Below are 20,053 nucleotides of genomic sequence, written 5' to 3' on the forward strand. Positions count from 1 at the left end.
TCAAATGACCAAATTAAAAAAGAGTCAGATGGTTTCTAGTATTGAACAGCTAAACTATACAAATACAATAAAATAAATAAGTAAAAACTGAGTTCTTGATTTATTCCTTCAGAGATTAAGCTCCACACTATGCTGATTCCTTGCACTCCAATGGTCTGATGCTGTTTTGGTCGCTTTTACTTAGTCTTATCTATTTAGTAAAGTATTAGGTCTTCAGATTTTTAGTAGCTAATAGTAAGTCTCATCATCATTCTGTTTGAAGTACCTATGAAGGATGAAAAGCTAATCTACATATTTTTAATCAGAACACATAGTGCAATATCTTGAGGGGAATTTTAAGCCCCCACAATGGGCAGGAGAGAGGAAAGCGTTGGGGTGGGGTTATAACTATTTCACCTAGACATCCTGATCCATTATCGCCGATATCCCCCCAAGACCTCCGATCCATGATGTCTCCCGACCTTTCATCCACAATCTCCCCCCAACCTTCCATTCCCAATCTCTCCCGCCCAACCCACAATCTCTCCCTCTCTCTCTCCCTCCTCTTCTCTCCCTGGCTGTGGCCAATCAGCATTGGCCTGCCCACCTGACAGATCATCAGCCTCTCAATCTGGTTGTCTGCCAAGAATCAGAGAAAAAGAATTTAGATGCCGGCCTCTCTGTAAAATCAGCAGGACTTCCACATTAGCCGCATTTATGGGTTTCCTGACCGCTATGACCCCACCACATTCCCTTCTCTCCTCCTTGGTCTCCACAACTGAAAGGTGAGAATTAGCAATGCAGTGTATTAACCACAGTCCATGGATTTATACTGAGTATATATTAGACCTGACCTTACAACAAATGCTGTGGCTATGTGACTCATATCATTTTATGTCTTCTTTTATTTCTAATAGGGCACAGCTGGGTTCAAAGGACACAAGGTAAAATGTAATGCTGTTGACCAAATTAATATTTTTACTGTTGTATGTCTATTTACCTGTGTCAGACAATTCTGAACTATTTACATCAGCTCAACTCAGCACAGATAGTGGATTAAACATCCTGTTGCACACGGTTCAGTCGTATATTACGCAATACATTTGCTGGTTTACCTACAGGGGAAGCACAATCCATTGCTTTGTGACTGTACTGCTTCTGGAGTGCATAGTTAAGTGGATTTATAAAAAAAAAGTATCACCACTGGTTACAAAACAAACCTTCCCCAAAAGGCCTTCATGTGAAGCAACCTAAGTACTATATTTGTAGCCACATGAACAACATCTGACATGTTTGTGAGTGAGGTCTTCTGTTCTTTTAATTTTGCTTCTTAAATCAGAGTGCAGATTAACTCCCAGTTGAATGTTTAGGCTTCTTTGAAGTTGATATTTAGGAGCGACCTCAGCCAAACCTTTCAATGTTGTTGTACACTTTCTGACAAGACACAAGATAGGCCAAAGAGCAACTTGTGAAGCATAAAGCCGCAAATGATTGGGAAACTGAGTTATATAAATTTAAAATAAAACAAAAAATGCTGGAAATACTGAGCTGGTCTGGCAGCATCTGTGGAGAGAGAAATAGAGTTTCAGGTCTGTGAACTTTCATCAGAACTGACAGAAGTTAGTAATATAATCAGTTTTGAGCAAGTCAAAGGGAGCAGGGTGGGAAGAACAAAATGGAAGGTCTGTAATAGGGTGGAGGACAGGACAGATTAAATGACCTCAAGGTTTCATGGTACAAAGCCAAAGGGAGTGGTAATGGGACAAAGTAAAGAACTAAAAGATGAGGGGAGAATGGCAGGATAGCTTTCTCAACTCAAAATAGAAAATAAACAGCAGAAAAAAAAGCAAAATGGGGGCAGAGATTATGATCTAAAATAGTTGGACTCAATGTTGAATCCACAAGGCTGTGGAGTACCCAGTCAAAAGATGAGGTGCTGTTCCACTAGCTTGCATTGAGCTTCTTTGCAACACTGTAGCAAGCCAAGGACAGAAAGGTCAGAGTGGGAGCAAGGTAGAGAATTGAAATGATAGGTGACAGGAAGCTCAGAGGCATTCCGCAAAGCAGTCACTCAGTCTGCATTTAGTCTCCTCAATGTAGAGGAGACCACATCGTGAGCAGTGAATACAGCATACTAAATTGAAAGAAGTACAAGTAAGTTGCTGTTTCAGGAGTGTTTGGGTCCTTGGACGGTGAGAAAGGAGGAGATATAAGGACAGGTGCTGCATCTCCTGCACTTGCATGGAAAGGTGCTGTAGGAAAGCGAGGGACCAGGGTGTCCCAGAGGGAAGGGTCCCTTTGGAATGCTGAAAGGGGAGGAGAAGGGAAGATGTGACCTGTATGACCTGAAACGTTAATGCTGTTTTTCTCTCCACAGATGCTGCCTGACCTGCTGAGTATTTCAAGCATTTTCTGTTTTTGTTTCAGATTTCCAGCATCTGCATTATTTTGCTTTTGTGCCAAGGAATTATGTCTTTCTGATGTTCAATTAGGAAAAAGCATTCCAACCCTCATTCATATTGGAGATATTGAAGAATTCACAGTGATGACTAACTTCAGGAATTGGTAGATCATGAATTTCTGATCACCACAGAGACAGAACCCCTGGAGGGGGCAGCACTATGAGTCTACATATAGTCTGCTCCATGAAATTCAAGGAAACTGAATATCGTTATAACAGGTGGAGATAGTCAGGAACTATTTCAGTCGGCAGACCTCTTTAGCTCCAACCTAGAGGATAAAAGCAGTTATTTAGAGGGCTGTTGTGAGCTTTGCAGCTTTGACAGCTCACAGAATAATCATATATAAGGCAATTCCTCATCAAGATAAACTACAAGAGATATTTTGAAATCAGTGACCTTGTATTATCCATACATAGAGTCGCTGTGAGAAAGAGACTGTTTAAAAAGTTGATGGATTCTTTTCAGTGCAATACCCAGCCCAGTGTTATTATTTTTTCTGATAAACATCAACAAAGTTCATTCAAATACAAACATTCAATGATTTAAAATGGCTTGTTACATTAGGAAGGTTATATTACATATGTCCCAATTATTGGAAAGAAATCTGCAGTCAGATTAGATTGATGTGTAGGAATAACAAGATTATTGATTTGAGAGATTTTAATTATCCACTTATCAATTGACCCAAAAATGGAGCAAGTACAGAAAAGGAAATGGAATTCCTCAAATGTAAGCAGGACTCCTTCCTCAAGCAGTGTATTAGGAAGCTTTTCTAAGTCTGGTTATGAGTAATGAAATAGATCAGATTGATGAGCTACATGTAGGTGTAGCACCCACAGTTTGATAAGGTTTAAAATCCAACTAGAATGGGAGAAAATCAGTACAAAACTAGAACACAAAGTTGGATTAGGGCAGAATTTTGAAAGGTGAGCAGAGAGCTAGCTGAGGTGAGATGGAGGGAGAAATTGATACACAGAACTGTAGAACAACAGTGAGATGTTTAAAAAGAGATTGCAAAAGTGCAGAGTAAGTATATGCCACTTCTTTAAAAAAGGAAACCACTAGTTTCAGTATAACATAGATACATAAAGAAGTTAAAAACAAATTAAAATTGAAGAATTGAGTAATAATAATGAAAAAAGGACAATATGGGAAAATAAGAAAAGAGATTAAGGCCGGGATTTTACGTGACCCCTGAGGCGGGGTCGAAGTTGGGGGCACGGAGCATTTCGGGGCTCTCTTGAGTGTGGATGTGTCCCAGAGGTCTGGACAGTGGCCAATGTAGTAAGATTTGCAAAGCAGGGGCTTATTTCATTATAACAATGTAGAATATGGGGCAAAATACTCGAAGTGTTTAAAATTATGATAGGATGGGACAGGATATATAGAAGCAGACTATTTCTTGTAGTTAGGTGGGTCTAGAATAAGGGACCATAGATACATGATTAAATGTAAATTGCTCAGAATAGAGAGCAAAAAAAATGTTTACACAAAATGTTGTGAGGCTATGGTTGTCACTTCCAGGGTTAATGTTTGAGGCAGAAACTATACCAACATTCAAGATTAGATTGGATAGATTTATAAAGGAAATGGAGATCAAGGGATATGGACTTATTTATGGAACTATTTGCTCAGGTGAAAAGTAAATGTCAGCATGGACTAGATGGACCGAGTGGCCTGTTTCTTTGTTGTGACCTTCATGTATTTCTATGCATATTTCTAGTTGTGTAGACTATTAATTAAAAATAATGTTTCACTATTAGCAACTTATAAAAATATTGAAAAAGAATGGAAACAAGGACTTAATTGTTCAAAGGACTAAATATTAGCTTTTTCAACAGTATGTTCATATTTTGCAGCATTTGAATCAATTGATTTTTATCTGTAGTGTGTTAAAGTTTCTCATTTTTGTTTGGTGCTGGTCGACTAATATAAGATCTTCATTTGGTAGTACAGAACTTTAGTATTGTTAAAAACAGAGACATTTTGTTGAAGCTTTTCGTCTTGCGCTCATCAGGACAATTGTGTGATAGGCAGAGCGTCTTTTTGGCTTGACGGCAGCATCCTGTTAGCGGCAAACACCACATGTGCTACTGCATTGTAGCAGCGTGAAACAGCTAGTTTCATCTGTTGCTAAAACTTTTGGGATACATTACCCTCCCAGGGTAATCTGAGGTGGACTGGGTAATTTTCAGAGCCGAAAATGACGACCTTAGGCCCGTTCATAAGTTTGTGCGATATACAAACTGCATCATCATGCAGGATGCCTTTGATTTGCCCTATTTCAGCATCAAGCTTGCAAGGTGAGCAAATGGCTCAGGTCCTAGTTACGAGGTTACCGATAAGGCCAATCTTATAGCGCGTGGAACTGTAAGAATCCCAACGCGTGTATTGACCAGTGAAGGTAGGTTTGTAGTAGACCGTGGTAGAGAACCCCTTAGCAGATTTCTCAACTAGTACATAAAGGAAAGGGAGCTAATTTGATTTTTGTAAATGACTTGGATGAGGAAGTGGAAGGCTGGGTTAGCAAGTCTGCCGATGACATGAAGATTGCTGGAGTTGTGGATAGTGTGGAAGGCTGTTGTAGGTTGCAACGGGACATTGACAGGATGCTGAGCTGGGCTGAGAAGTGGCAGATGGAGTTCAACCTGGAAAAGTGTGAAGTGATTCATTTTGGAAGGTCGAATTTGAATGCAGAATACAGGCTTAAAGACAGGATTCTTGGTAGTGTGGAGGAACAGAGGGATCTTGGGGTCCATGTCCATAGATCGCTCAAAGTTGCCACCCAAGTTGATAGGGTTGTTAAGAAAGCGTATGATGTGTTGGCTTTCATTAACGGGGGATTGAGTTTAAGAGCCACGAGGTTATGCTGCAGCTCTATAAAGCCCTGGTTAGACCACACTTGGAATATTGTGTTCAGTTCTGGTGGCCTCATTATAGGAAGGATGTGGAAGCTTTAGAGAGGGTGCAGAGGAGATTTACCAGGATGCTGCCTGGACTGGAGGGCATGTGTGTTACGAAGAAAGATTGAGGGAGCTAGGGCTTTTCTCATTGGAGCGAAGAAGGATGAGAGGTGACTTGATAGAGGGGTGCAAGATGATGAGAGGCATAGATAGAGTGGATAGCCAGAGACTTTTTTCCAGGGCGGAAAGGGCTATCACCAGGGGGCATAATTTTAAGGTGATTGGAGGAAGGTTTCGGGGAGATGTCAGAGGTAGGTTCTTTACACAGAGAGTGGTGGGTGCGTGGAATGCGCTGCCAGCGGTGGTAGTAGAAGCAGATACATTAGGGACATTTAAGCGACTCTTGGATAGGTACATGGATGATAGTGGAATGAAAGGTAGGTAGGTGGTTTGATCTTAGAGTAGGTTAAAGGTTCGGCACAACATCGTGGGCCGAAGGGCCTGTACTGTGCTGTACTGTTCTATGTTCTATGTTCTAACGCTGAATTTGAGCACAGGATGAAGCCCATTAAGACATGTAAGGAAATTATTACATGCAGCTGCAGATTGGAATCTAGCAAAAGTATCATCTACATATCGGAAATATGCAACAGGTAGGAGGTTAGGTGTCATTCCCTTGAAGACACATTTCTCATGGAACCCAACAAAAGTGTTTGTGAGAGCTGGGCCTACAGGGGATCCCATGGCAACATCATCTATTTGGGCATACATAGTGTCATTAAATATATTAATACACAGAGCCCTGTTCTTTGCAGACAGAAAGAACATGTACACACATTGTGCCTGTTTCAGCTAAACAAATAAGTGACAGCCATTCGCTGGTTCGTTCCTTGCCTTGACCAATCAGAGTCAAGCTGTCTGGTTTAAATTTCAAACAAAGCGTGGCAGTTAACTGTCAGTCACCATAAACTGGTGTATTCTCCATGGCTGTGCCAACCAATCAGCACTGTCTTCTCATTCAGTATAAATTTGTTGCTTCCTTTACATTGGTATACTTGCAAATTATCCTGATAAATGCAAGACGAAAAGTTTCAACAAAATATCTCTGTTTTCAGCAATATAAGATCTGTCAAAATTGCACCTTGTCTGACAGTTTTTTTTATTATTCCCTTCACAGGGCGTAAAAGGTGAATGTGGAATCCCAGGAATAAAAGGCGAACGTGTAGGTATATTTTCCAAATATCTGTGGTTTAGTTTAAGCTTTTCTTTTATTTTTTCTATTTAAAAATTGATATTGGGAAAGGGCAGGGAAATGGTATTTGAGTAAAAAGTTTCAGTTCAAAAGGTAGCAGCAGCAGGAGCAGCCTCCTTCTGTGCTGTAATTTCTATGATGCAGCAATTTTTGCCCTAAGATTGATCACTGTCTGCAAAATTTTGTTTCATTTTTATTTCCTTTTTAAAATTATTTTTTCTCTCATCTCCAGACAATGTGCCCCCAGCTCACAGTAAACAAGTTCCCAGCCTCTGATCAGCACCTGCTATGAGGGGATGACTGAAAACGGGAATTTGTTGTGCGAGAATAGTGGATAGAACTTCCAATATTGGTGGGGGTGTAAAACAGCCCTGAGCAGATACGCCGAGCCCAATTTTGAAGTCAGTGGAAAAGAGAATCAGGCAAGGTCCTGCATCAGGCTACTGATTCATTACCAGCCATTTTATACCCCTGCCAAAATTGTAACTTACACCCAGGGAGAGTTAGCCTGCGTATGCCAGTATTTTGAGAACATGTATATTTTGGAGTCTGGGTGTAACAATGAGTTAACACAGTGGCCTGGTCTGGCCTTTCGCTTCAGGCATCTGGGTTCAGATCTTATCAAGATGAATGGGATTAAGGTCTTTTTATCTGCTGGCTATTAGCACAGTATGTGAATTGAATTTGTGCACACATAACCCAGTTCCAGTGGATGCAAGCTCACATCTCAAAGCTTCATCTAATTTGGCACTAATTAGCATAATATTAACCATTTGTGTCAGAGGGGCGAAAGGACAGAAGGAGTGAAAAGTGAAAAAATATAGGGATTACCGTTCTGAAGTTTGGATGGAGACAGATTGTTGGATAGAGTACAGACAACTTTACTCTGCACCTCATTAATGTTACCCTGAATACCCAAATTGGAAAAATGCTCTATGTGTCCCAGAGCTGACATCCATTGCCTCAATGAGCACTGCAATTCAATGAAATATTGAGGGAGCGGGGGAATTCTCCCTGGTTTCCTGGCCATTATTTATTGCTAAACAGCATCACTTAAAAAAAAATGATTATCTGGTCAGTATGTCAATGTTGTTTGTGGGACCTTGCTGTGCACAAATTGATACATTTTCTACACAATTACAGTGGGCTGGATTTTATCTGGCCCTTGGGGATGGGCTGGGAGGTGGTGGGGAGAACACAAAATGGCATTGGGTGGCATCGGGCAGTGTGCCCAACATTGTCCTGCCCCCATACCATTTTGTCCACAGCAGGCACTGTGTTGGACGGGAAGACTGCTGGGAGGCCAATTAAGCCACTCAGGGCTGCCTCCCGTCTCCACTGGCATTTAGCCAATGTTGGCGGGATCTGCCGCAATATGGATATACTGCCAGGTGAGACCTGATGGCCTCCTGGTGGGTTGGGGGGGTCCATTCTCTGGGAGCAATCCATGTACCACAGAGGGCCCCCCATGGGGATGACTGCCCTTGCGGCAAGACACGCCCCTGCTCTCACCAACCCCACCCCCCTCCCTCGCCCCCCGAGTGACTGGCTCCTGTGACCCTGACCCCACTTAGCTTGTCCCGAGGTCTCCTCCACGTTTACTGTTGTGCAGGGAAGGTCATGTCTTACCAACTTAATAGAATTCTTTGAGGAAGTGACAAAGTTGATTGATGAGGGAAGGGCTGTAGATGTCATATACATGGACTTCAGTAAGGCTTTTGACAAGGTTCCCCATGGTAGGCTGATGGAGAAGGTGAAGGCGCATGGGGTCCAAGGTGTACTAGCTAGATGGATAAAGAACTGGCTGGGCAACAGGAGACAGAGAGTAGCAGTGGAAGGGAGTTTCTCAAAATGGAGACGTGTGACCAGTGGTGTTCCACAGGGATCCGTGCTGGGACCACTGTTGTTTGTGATATACATAAATGATTTGGAGGAAAGTATAGGTGGTCTGATTAGCAAGTTTGCAGACGACACTAAGATTGGTGGAGTAGCAGATAGTGAAGGAGACTGTCAGAGAATACAGCAGAATATCGATAGACTGGAGAGTTGGGCAGAGAAATGGCAGATGGAGTTCAATCAGGGCAAATGTGAGGTGATGCATTTTGGAAGATCCAATTCAAGAGTGAACTATACAGTAAATGGAAAAGTCCTGGGGAAAATTGATGTACAGAGAGATTTGGGTGTTCAGGTCCATTGTTCCCTGAAGGTGGCAACGCAGGTCAATAGAGTGGTCAAGAAGGCATACGGCATGCTTTCCTTCATCGGACGGGGTATTGAGTACAAGAGTTGGCAGGTCATGTTACAGTTGTATAGGACTTTGGTTCGGCCACATTTGGAATACTGCGTGTAGTTCTGGTCGCCACATTACCAAAAGGATGTGGATGCTTTGGAGAGGGTGCAGAGGAGGTTCACCAGGATGTTGCCTGGTATGGAGGGCGCTAGCTATGAAGAGAGGTTGAGTAGATTAGGATTATTTTCATTAGAAAGATGGAGGTTGAGGGGGGACCTGATTGAGGTGTACAAAATCATGAGAGGTATAGACAGGTTGGATAGCAAGAAGCTTTTTCCCAGAGTGGGGGATTCAATTACTAGGGGTCACGAGTTCAAAGTGAAAGGGGAAAAGTTTAGGGGGGATATGCGTGGAAAGTTCTTTACGCAGAGGGTGGTGGGTGCCTGGAACGCGTTGCCAGCGGAGGTGGTAGACGCGGGCACGATAGCGTCTTTTCAGATGTATCTAGACAGATACATGAATGGGCAGGAAGTGAAGAGATACAGACCCTTAGAAAATAGGCGTCATGTTTAGATAGAGGATCTGGATCGGCGCAGGCTTGGAGGGCCGAAGGGCCTGTTCCTGTGCTGTAATTTTCTTTGTTCTTTGTTCTTTGTTCTGGGCCTCCTGCAGTACCAGCAGTTACCACCGCTCCCGGTGGCGCTGCTGATACTGCTGAGCTGCCGGCCATCTGATTGGCTGCCAGCTCATGGAGGCAGGATCCCTGGCTTTAAAGGGATGGGGATCCCGCCTCCTGAAACCAACATTTAAAAGCACCAGAAGATCGGTCCAGGGCGGCGCAAATTTTTGGCCTGGAGTCAGGAGCCCTGCCTCCTACATAAAATCCAGCCTAATTCTATCCTAGGTAATATTGGGGCAGTTGAAATCCCCTACTATTACTGCCCAATGTTGTTGCACTTCTCAGAGATTTACCTACATATTTGCTCTTCTATCTCCCTCTCACGTTTTGGGGGTCTATAGTACACTCCCAGTAGTTTTATTACTCCTTTTTTGTTCTTCAGTTCAACCCATATGGCCTCATTTGATGATCCTTCTGCTATATCATCCCTCCTCACAGCTATTATTGTTTCTTTAATCAATATTGTGACCACTCACTCCTTTTTTAACCCCCTATCTATCTCATCTGAAAACCCTGTAACCAGGAATGATGAGCTGCCATTCTTGCCTTTCTTTCAGTCATGTCTTCGAAATAGCTATAATATCATGCTCCCAATGTCAATCTGTGCTCTCAGCTCATCTGCCTGATTCCCTAGACTTCTCGCATTGAAGTATATACCAATTTAGCACTGCCAAACTCCCTTGTTGTCTATTTTCTAGCCTTTGTTTCCTCTGCCTTCCAAACAGACAGTAGTTTTCTGCCTTCTGAATCTACTCCCTGATTCCCATCTCTGTGCCAAGACTGGATGTCAGGTTCCATATGTACACTGACGATACCCAGCTCTACCTCATCATCAGCTCTCTCACCTCTTCTACTGCCTTTGTGCTGTTAGACTGCTTGTCCACCATCCAGCCCTGGATGAGCTGAGATTTCCTCCAATTTAACATTGAGAAGACCAAAGCCATTATTTTCAGTCCCAAACAGTGTTTCAATCCCTAGATGCCAATTCCATCCCCCGCCCTGGTCAGTGTCACAGGCTAAACCAGACTGTTTGCAATCTTGGCATCCTATTTGATCCTGCGCTGAGCTTTCAACTCCATATCCTCCCCATCCAAGATTGGCTACTTCCACCTCTGTAGTATTGTACATCTCCACCCAGCCTCGGTGCTGCTGCTGAATCTCTCATTCATACTCTTATTATCTCCAGTCTTGGCTATTCCAATGTTCTCCTGGCTGGCTTCCCATAATCCAAATCTCTGGTGCTTGGATCTTAACTAAGTTCTGTTCACCCTTCACCCCTGTGCTGATTGATTTACATTGTCTCCCTGTCCACCAAAACTTCAATTTAAAAATTCTCAGTTCTCGTGTTCCAATCCCTCCAGTGTTCACCCTTCCCATCTGTAACCTCCTCCTGTAACACTACAACCCTACAAAAACCCTGCATTCCTCCAACTCTGACATCTTGTGTATCTCTCACTTTCTTTACCCTACAATTAGCAGCCATGCCTTCAGCCGTCTAGAACCCAAGCTCTGGAATTTCCTCCCTAAACCAATGTACTTTTCTTTCTTCCTTTAACATGCTCCTTGAAACCTATCTCTTTGGCCAAGCTTTTAGTCACCCATCCTACTATCTCTTTGTGTGGTTGAGTGCTAACTTTTGTCTGATTATGCTTCTGTGAAGCCATTTCGAATGCTTTACTACGTTAAAGGCATTGTATAAATACAAGGTGTTGTTTTAAAATATACAATAAAACATTTCAAAGATTTTTTGACTCATAAACACAACTGATAATTATAATTTTTCATGTTCCCTAATTCAATTGAAATGGTTATAGAGATTGAATTTGCAGTACAGTTACAGGATATAAGCTGGCGATCATGATGTCATGCTTTCCACTTTCCATTCCACACAGAAGGAAAAAGGTGCCCTCTGGTGCTGAATGTTCACAATGTTTCAGGTTACTTTTCTCAATAATAACAGTAGCAAATGGTTTGAAAAGATTGGCAGTTTTTGTTTGTGCGTAATTGCAAAATAAAAGTAAGACTGAGTTCCCCAACAATTCAAAATTAGTTACGTTGACTGCAAGAAGGGTGTCACATGGAATTATTTTCAGTTGAAGTTACATTGGGTGAGTAACATTCAACATGCTGATAGCTTTTAAAAGCAAGCAGAGATTGGTGCATAATATCCTGAGGAAATTATTTTAACTGATATAAATTAAGTGGATCATTCTAATATGTGTATATTTCTGAAGAAATAAGTAAGTGAAAGCATTTTTTTTGCTGCTATAATATGCAAGAAAAAATGATTTCACAATTGGACATTTGTAATTGTTGAGTCCCTGTGATGCATGAGGAACAGTTTACACTTAATGCAGTGCCTTTAACGAAGGTTAATGTCACTTCAGGCTTCACAGGTAGGTGTGAACAAAACAATTACTGAAAAGAAGGGTTCAGGAAGGGTGACTAAAAGCTTGGTGAAAGAGGGAGCTTTTAAAGAACTTCTTAATGAAAGTGAGAGGTTGAGAAGTTTAAGGAGTGAATTTTAGAGAATGGGATTCAGGCAGCTGACGGTTTTGCGATCAATTATGAAATGAAGGAAGGGGAATACAGACGAGGCAAGAGTCAGGAATGGAGAGTTTTTTTTTTATTTCCAAAATATACTTTATTCATAAAAATCTGTAAAAATTACATTGCCAAACAGTTTCCAAACAGCACCAAAAAATACAAACATTGCAAGGGAGATCAGTTTCCTTCAATACTGTCATGAGTTTCTTCCCAACCCTTCCGTTTCACAATTGTCATGTCAATTACAGTTTTACATTTACAGCAATTGAGAATATTAACGATACAGTTCGAGGAGTTTCCCATTAATCCAGCCCCTCAGTCCAGCTTGGTGGGGGAACCTTACACTGTGGTCTTTCCCCATTGAGCCTTTGCTGCGGCTGCCCCAAGCTTTAGTGCGTCCCTCAGCACGTAGTCCTGGACCTTGGAATGTGCCAGTCTGCAACATTCGGTGGTGGACAACTCTTTGCGCTGGAAGACCAGCAAGTTTCGGGCAGACCAAAGGGCGTCTTTCACCGAATTGATAGTCCTCCAGCAGCAGTTGATGTTTGTCTCGGTGTGCGTCCCTGGGAATAGCCCGTAGAGCACAGACTCCTGTGTTACAGAGCTGCTTGGGATGAACCTTGACAAAAACCACTGCATCTCTTTCCACACCTGCTTTGCAAAGGCACATTCCAGGAGGAGGTGGGCGACCGTCTCTTCCCCACCACAGCCAACGCGGGGGCACTGTGCGGAGGGGACGAGACTTCGGGTGTGCATGAAGGATCTGACGGGGAGGGCCCTTCTCACCACCAGCCAAGCTACGTCTTGGTGCTTGTTTGAAAGTTCTGATGATGAGGCATTCCGCCAAATGACTTTGACGGTCTGCTCGGGGAACCATCCGACAGGATCCACCGTTTCCTTTTCCCGTAGGACCTTGAGGACATTCCGTGCAGACCACTGCCTGATGGACCGGTGGTCAAAGGTGTTTTTCCGCAGAAACTGCTCCACGAAGGATAGGTGGTACGGCGCCGCCCAACTGCATGGTGCGTTCCGCGGCAATGTGACCAGGCCCATCCTTCGCAACACCGGGGACAGATAGAACCTCAGCACGTAGTGACACTTGGAGTTTGCGTACTGGGGATCTACACATAGCTTGATGCAGCCGCACACGAAGGTGGTCATCAGGATGAGGGCCACGTTGGGTACATTTTTCCCGCCCATGTCCAGAGATTTGAACATCGTGTCCCTCCGGACCCGGTCCATTTTAGATCCCCAGACGAAGCGGAAAATGGCTCGGGTGACTGCCACGGCGCAGGAGTGGGGTATGGGCCAGACCTGCGCCACGTAGAGCAACAACGTGAGCGCCTCGCACCTGATGACCAGGTTCTTACCCACAATGGAGAGAGATCGCTGCCCCCACATGCCCAACTTTTGTCGTACCTTGGCTACTCGCTCCTCCCATGTTTTGGTGCACGCCCCGGCACTTCCGAACCATATCCCCAGCACCTTCAGGTCATCTGACCTGACGGTGAAGGGGACAAAGGATCGGTCAGCCCAGTTCCCAAAGAACATGGCCTTGCTCTTGCCGTGGTTAACTTTGGCTCCCGAGGCCAGTTCGAACTGGTCGCAGATGCTCATCAGTCTGCGCACGGACAGCGGATCCGAGCAGAAGACGGCGACGTCATCCATGTACAGGGAGGTTTTGACCTGAGTGCCTCCGCTGCCTGGGATTGTCACCCCTCTTATGCTCGCATCCTTCCTAATAGACTCAGCAAAGGGTTCAATACAGCAAACAAACAAGACCGGGGACAGAGGACAGCCCTGTCTGACTCCAGATTTGATCGGGAAACTTTCCGATTCCCACCCATTGATTGAGACTGCGCTACTGATGTTTGTGTAGAGCAGTTGGATCCAATTGCAGATTCCCTCCCCAAACCCCATTTTGGAAAGCACGTCCATCATGTAGGTGTGCGATATCCTGTCAAAAGCCTTCTCCTGGTCCAGGCTGATGAGGCAGGTGTCCACCCTCCTGTCCCGTACGTAGGCGATCGTATCCCTGAGTAGCGCGAGACTATCAGAGATCTTCCTGCCGGGTACAGTACAGGTCTGATCGGGGTGAATCACCAACTCCAGAGCAGACTTGACTCGACTGGCTATGACTTTGGACAGAATCTTGTAATCAACATTAAGCAGTGAGATGGGCCGCCAATTTCTGATTTCTGCCCTCTCCCCCTTCTGCTTGTAAATGAGGGTGATGATGCCTTTTCTCATGGTCTCTGACATGCTGCCAGCCAGGAGCATACTCTTGTATACTTCCAGCAGGTCCGGGCCGACCCAGTCCCACAGGGCCGAGTACAACTCGACCGGTAAGCCGTCGCTCCCGGGGGTTTTACTCGTCTCGAAAGACTCGACGGCCTTTGTCAGCTCGTCCAGAATTAGCGGCTTGTCCAGTCTCTCCCTCCTGCTGTCATCTAGGACCTCTGTGATAGATGACAGGAAGGACTGGGAGGCTCTGCTGTCTGTGGGCTTCGCGTCATACAGCCCAGCATAAAAGGATTTGCTGATCCTTAGTATGTCGGACTGCGAAGACGTTACCGAGCCATCTTCTTCCTTCAGGCTGCTGATAACAGAGCTCTCTCTGTGTACCTTTTGGAAGAAGTAACGCGAGCACGTCTCATCCTGCTCGATGGAGCGGACTCTGGACCGGAAGATGATCTTGGAGGCCTCCTTGGCAAAGAGCGAGGCCTGCTGGCTCTTCACCTCTTGGAGGTCCTCCTTAACCTCGACCCCCATTGACTGCAACCGGAGTAGATTTTGCATAATTTTCTGGAGTCGGGACAGTTCCCTCTGTCTCTCTCTCGCCTTCTGAACACCTTTGTGGATGAAGAACCTCTTGATGTTCTCCTTTATCGCTTCCCACCAGTGAACTGGAGACTCAAAGAGGGGTTTCACGGTCCTCCAACCTTTGTAATCCCTTTTGAGTTCCTCAATGTTCTCTGGGGTCAGCAGTGTCGCATTGAGCTTCCATGTCCCTCTGCCAACCCGCTGGTCGTCCTGTAAGTGACAGTCGGCCAGTAAGAGGCAGTGGTCGGAGAAGAACACCGGCTTGACGTCGGTGGATCCGACCGTGACAGCACGGGACACAAACAGGAAGTCAATCCTGGAACGGGCAGACCCGTTCGATCTTGACCATGTGTATCTGCGCTGCGCTCCGTCTGCAGGTTTGCTGAAGACGTCGTGCAGTTTGGCATCCTTAACTGTTTCTACTAGGAATCTGGACGTAGCGTCCAGTTTGCTGTCGTCACTGCCGGATCGTCCAGCCGCATCGATGATGCAGTTGAAGTCACCGCCTAGGATGACCGGCCTGGACGTCGCCAGCAGCAGTGGGAGCTGCTGGAAGACGGTCAGCCGCTCGCTGCGTTGTACCGGGGCGTACACGTTGATCAACCGGAGCGGAGCGTTGTTGTACATCACGTCTGCTACGAGGAGGCGGCCGCCCACCACCTCCTTAACTTCGGAGATGGTGAAGTTACCTCCCCGCAGCAGAATACCCAGGCCGGAGGAACGGCAGTCATTACCCCCCGACCAGATCGATGGCCCGTGGGACCACCATCGCGACCACTGCCTGTAGGTGCTGAGGTGTGGTATTCCACACTCCTGCAGAAACAGTAGGTCAGCTTTGACCTTGGCAAGGTAATCCAAGGTTGAAACACATCGCGTAGTAGATTTAATGCTACGCACATTAATGGAAGCAATTCTTACACCCATTTTTTACTAAAAATTAGTTGTTGCTTCCCATACCATTTGTCCTCGCTAGTCCCAGTCCTTCCCCTTCGGGATGTTCCTGCATACCCATCGTATGCGCAAGCAGTTTCACGTTGGTTGGGCTCAGAAACCCCTCCTGATTTTTCATGCAGGGTTTGTGCCGCTCGGGTGACATCGGGGGGGTCTTGTAGGCAGAGAGGATTGGGTTGTCCTCAGCTGCTTCCATCTGTTCCTCCTCGAAAACATCACAGCTCCCGGTCTCCCGGAGCTCAGGTGCGCCAGACGTGTCTTTGCTCCCGGTGTCGCAGAGCTGAGATGCGTTGGCCACTTCGTTACGTGTGGGGAATTGGGGTTGGGGCACGCTGGGCCCATCACAGCTTCCAGTGCCCGGGGGCTGGGATGCTTTATCATCCATCTCGGAGTTCTGCCGCCTCTTTTGAAGGGGCTGTCGTTCCAGCATTTCCCCGTCCAGTGAAGAGGAGTTGTTGCAGTCTGATTCAGAAGAGAGCCTCCTCTTGCCACTGGTTTGGGTGGTGGCTTTGGGATGTTTTTTCTTTGTGGTTTTCCTCTGGACCACTTGCCACTGACCTGTTTGTCCATCTGCTGCCTCCTCCTCCATTGATTCTGTCTGTGGAGGAGGGGTTTCCGGGCACTGGGTAGGTGCTGGGTCGTTGGTTTCAGCCGCCTCCCCTTCCTTCTCAGGTTGAAGTTCCTCACTGCGGAGAAGGTTGCTGGTCTCCTTTCGAGAGTTTGAGGGAAGAAATAAGCCTTCAGGAGGTTACGGGTATATGGAAAGGCCAGGTTGTGGAGGGATTTATCAACTTTAAATCTGAGGTGTTGTGGGGATGGGAAGCCAATGTAGATTAGTGAGGATGGGGTGATGGGTGAGCAGAACTTTTTGTGGAGCAGGATAGCAGAGTTTTGGATAAGCTGGAGTTGATGGAAAGGGTTAGAGTCTTGCTGGAACAACATTGGAGTATTCAAGCCTGGAGGTAATTGAGCCCAGCATTGCTTAAAAATTACGTATTATTGTATATAAAGTAAATAACTAGCAAATTTCAATGAATTATAATCTACTTCTGTTTAAGAATATAATGATTTTCTTAGATGAAACAAAGTTAGAAAAGACTATTTAATTTTTGCATCTGTTCATAAGCAGTTCATTTTTGCTTCAAGTATTGCAAGTTGACATCATCAACTGAGGTCTCAGTAATTAAAAAGAATCTTTTATTGAAATCAAATGTTTCATTATGAGTCCATCAACCTTCAGTTAGAACATTTGTCACCTGGTTAACCAATTTACGAATGTCATCATTATTTTTCTAGGGTCCTGAAGGGCCAGCAGGTTCAAATGGAAAAAGAGGAGCACTGGTAAGAGATTGATGTTATGTCAGCCTTCAGTTTTCAGCTAGAAAATCAAACTATAAATCAAACTGTATTAGAATGTGCCAAGTACCATTGTAATTGGAGAAAGAGCTACAATCCTGTTTTTAAAATGTACTTTTGTATTTTTTTCTTATTTTCATTACTTGCTGAAAGTAATGATAAGGATTTTAGAAATTGGCAGTAGAGTTCACAGATTTGGGAGGTGCTATTGAAGCAGCCTTGGATAGTTGCTGCAGTGCATCTTGTAGATAATACACCCTGGGGAAGAAAGGTGACAGAAGAGAGAAATATTTATGTGACTCTTTAATATTAACACAACCCAGGTAACAATTAGAGGCTGAAGCTGTTCCAACTAACAAAATAATACAGATAATAGAGGTGATAATTAGAGGTCATTTGAAAATTCAACTTTTTCTGAAAAATTATTTTAAATTATGATGAAAATCACTCCATCTTTCAGCTTAATGCACCTCAAGTGTCATCTGTAGCGAGTTGGTAACACTCACGCCTCTGAATCACAAGCTTTTGGGTTCATGTTCTCCTCCAGGGCTTGAGCACAGTAATCAAGGCTGATACTCCAGTGTAGAACTGAGGGAGAGCTGTACTGTCGGAGGTGCCGTCTTTCAGATGAAACAGTAAAATGAGGCTGCATCTGCCTTCTTGGGTGGATGTAATAGATTTCATGGCACTTTGGAAGCGGAGCAGGGGAGTTATCCCTGATGTCCTGGCCAATATTTATCCCTCAACTAACATCACAAAAACAGATTATCTGGTCATTATCACATTGCTGTGTGCAAATTAGCTGTTGTGTTTCCTACATTACAACAGTGACTACACTTCAAAAGTACTTAATTGACTATAAAGTACTTTGAGATGTCTGGTAGTCATGAAAAGGACTATATAAATGCAAGCCTATCTTTCTTTCTTTAATCTGTGATTTCCTCTGGCCTCCTATCAACTCCACATAAATGAACCTTGTACAGTTTTACTCTCATCATGGTTGGGACAGTTGCTATAAGTTCAATGGGAGACAAGGCTTTTCTGTAATTTGACATTTTCTGAATAAATTGTTTGTTAATCCACATGTTCCTTCTTCTATTCCCTTTTCCAAAGAGGAAGATTAGAAAAGCAACACTAATAAGGAGAAGAATTGAGTTTGATACAGCAGTCAACATCCTTTCCACAGGGTCCAAGTCACCATCAGCATGAATGTGGCTTCAAAGATTGTGTCAGGCAAATACACATACATTCCAAATTCTGCAAGGAAGGAACCAGTCTCCTATTTACACTGAAATCACTTAGGTAGCAGAGTATGCCAATGCTAGTTCAGAAATTAAACCATGGGCTATATTCTGACCCTTCCTTCCAACACTAGTGTAGCAGCTCGACAGCACCACCAAATTACAACCATTCTTCAGGTTGAACTCAAGTTCATTGTGGTGGTCTTGACATTTTCTCTATTAACGGGCGAGGGAGGCATTGCAGCAACTGGCACTATTGGTGGTTTGGCATTAGGATGTCATTGCAGTAGGAAGAAAAGTTGCTGGCTTTCCTTCCTCATTTCCATGAAAGCCATACAGAGAGGCATCCAAAAAACTGCTGCCGTGATTTCTATTGGGACATTGAAGATCAAAAAGGCAGAATGTAACTTATTCATCCCCTCCCCCAACACCCTACCCCTCCCCCCATCACTGCCCCAGAAGGATCTTCCGGCCTTGGGACTTTTCAGGAGCAACCAGAACGTTCTGATGCCAGTGACTAGGAGTGTAACTATTTCGTTCCATTGATCCTAATGCAAACCCTCCCGTGGGGTAGATCAGTGCCAGAAGGCTCCTGGGCCTTGTTGTAAATAGCCTGTACTGGGAAGGCTGAGTGGGCCACTCCCGTCACTGGTGCAAAACATCTGTGGTGCACTGCTCTTGGTTGTCATCTAGTGAAAAGAAGATTGGCCGTTATGCACAGTCTAGCAAAGGACAGTAGCAACATAAGTAAAAGGAAAGAAGAGGGAAGGAATTTGTTGATGGAGAATTTGTCAGTTGGCATCTGTAAATATGCATTGGTATAGAAATGAGCATGCATGACTTGAATGAGTACTGAATGTAATGGAAAGCGTTTAATGTGATATGGTTTCTAACAGTAATGATTGTGGAGGATACTTGATTGAAATGTCAGTAAATATTAATTGCTCTCAAGCTTGAAAATCAGAAAACATAGTGTTCAGTATAATTATTATCAGATATATTATTGGCTTGGAATAGAATTTGCAAGATATGTTGAGCTTGCTATTTTGAACCTTCATTGTGAGCAGTATCCCAAATCTGCATTTATGGAATGTGAAATTGGATTTGTTATTAATCCTGTCAGAATGGAATGGCGTCTTTGAGCTAAATAGTAGTGAATGAAAACTTGAATGTACATTATTCTTATTCAGTAGCGGACTTTGTGTCCTGGGATTAGTGTGGTGACTGTAAGGCTTGTTTTACTTTGCTTGTTATTGAGCCAAGTCCCTGAGGCAATGACAAAAGTACTGTGAAAAATATCTTGATAAAATTAACTTTCAAACTCAAGTGATCATTCTCCTCCTGAATATAAAAAAATGTGACATGGGAGTGTGACTGTGCTAAGAACACTTTCGGCAGGAACCCATTAAGTGCTTGTTTGTGTTTTAGTGGTCCAGGTTGCAGTTTCTCTGAAGGTGAAAGGAGTTGGGGTGGAACAGGTGTTTGTATTTAATACAAGCAGTTCATTTTTATTATTGGCACAAGTAGGCCCAAGCACTCCACTGTTATCTATGCATTGATACAAATTAAAATGGGGCTGCCAGTAAACCAAATAAGACAAAAATATTCCTCAATTCTTTTAAATTGCTTA

General features: G+C 44.1%; 1 protein-coding gene across 4 annotated transcripts in view; it reads left to right on the plus strand.

Moving 5' to 3' along the window:
• LOC137346255 (collagen alpha-1(XXVIII) chain-like) overlaps window positions 1–20,053 on the plus strand; it is a 311,231-nt gene that overhangs the window by 26,505 nt on the left and 264,673 nt on the right. For all 4 annotated transcript variants that reach the window (XR_010968689.1, XR_010968688.1, XR_010968690.1 and 1 more), the window contains exons 8-10: window positions 897–923; window positions 6,522–6,566; window positions 17,123–17,167. Coding sequence is in view for 1 of the 4 variants with exons in the window: in XM_068009727.1 (XP_067865828.1) it covers window positions 897–923; window positions 6,522–6,566; window positions 17,123–17,167 (117 nt within the window). In the remaining 3 variants the exon portion in view is untranslated. The remainder of the gene's footprint in view (window positions 1–896; window positions 924–6,521; window positions 6,567–17,122; window positions 17,168–20,053) is intronic.

Source organism: Heterodontus francisci, chromosome 2 (assembly GCF_036365525.1).
Source record: "Heterodontus francisci isolate sHetFra1 chromosome 2, sHetFra1.hap1, whole genome shotgun sequence".
NCBI lineage: Eukaryota > Metazoa > Chordata > Chondrichthyes > Heterodontiformes > Heterodontidae > Heterodontus > Heterodontus francisci.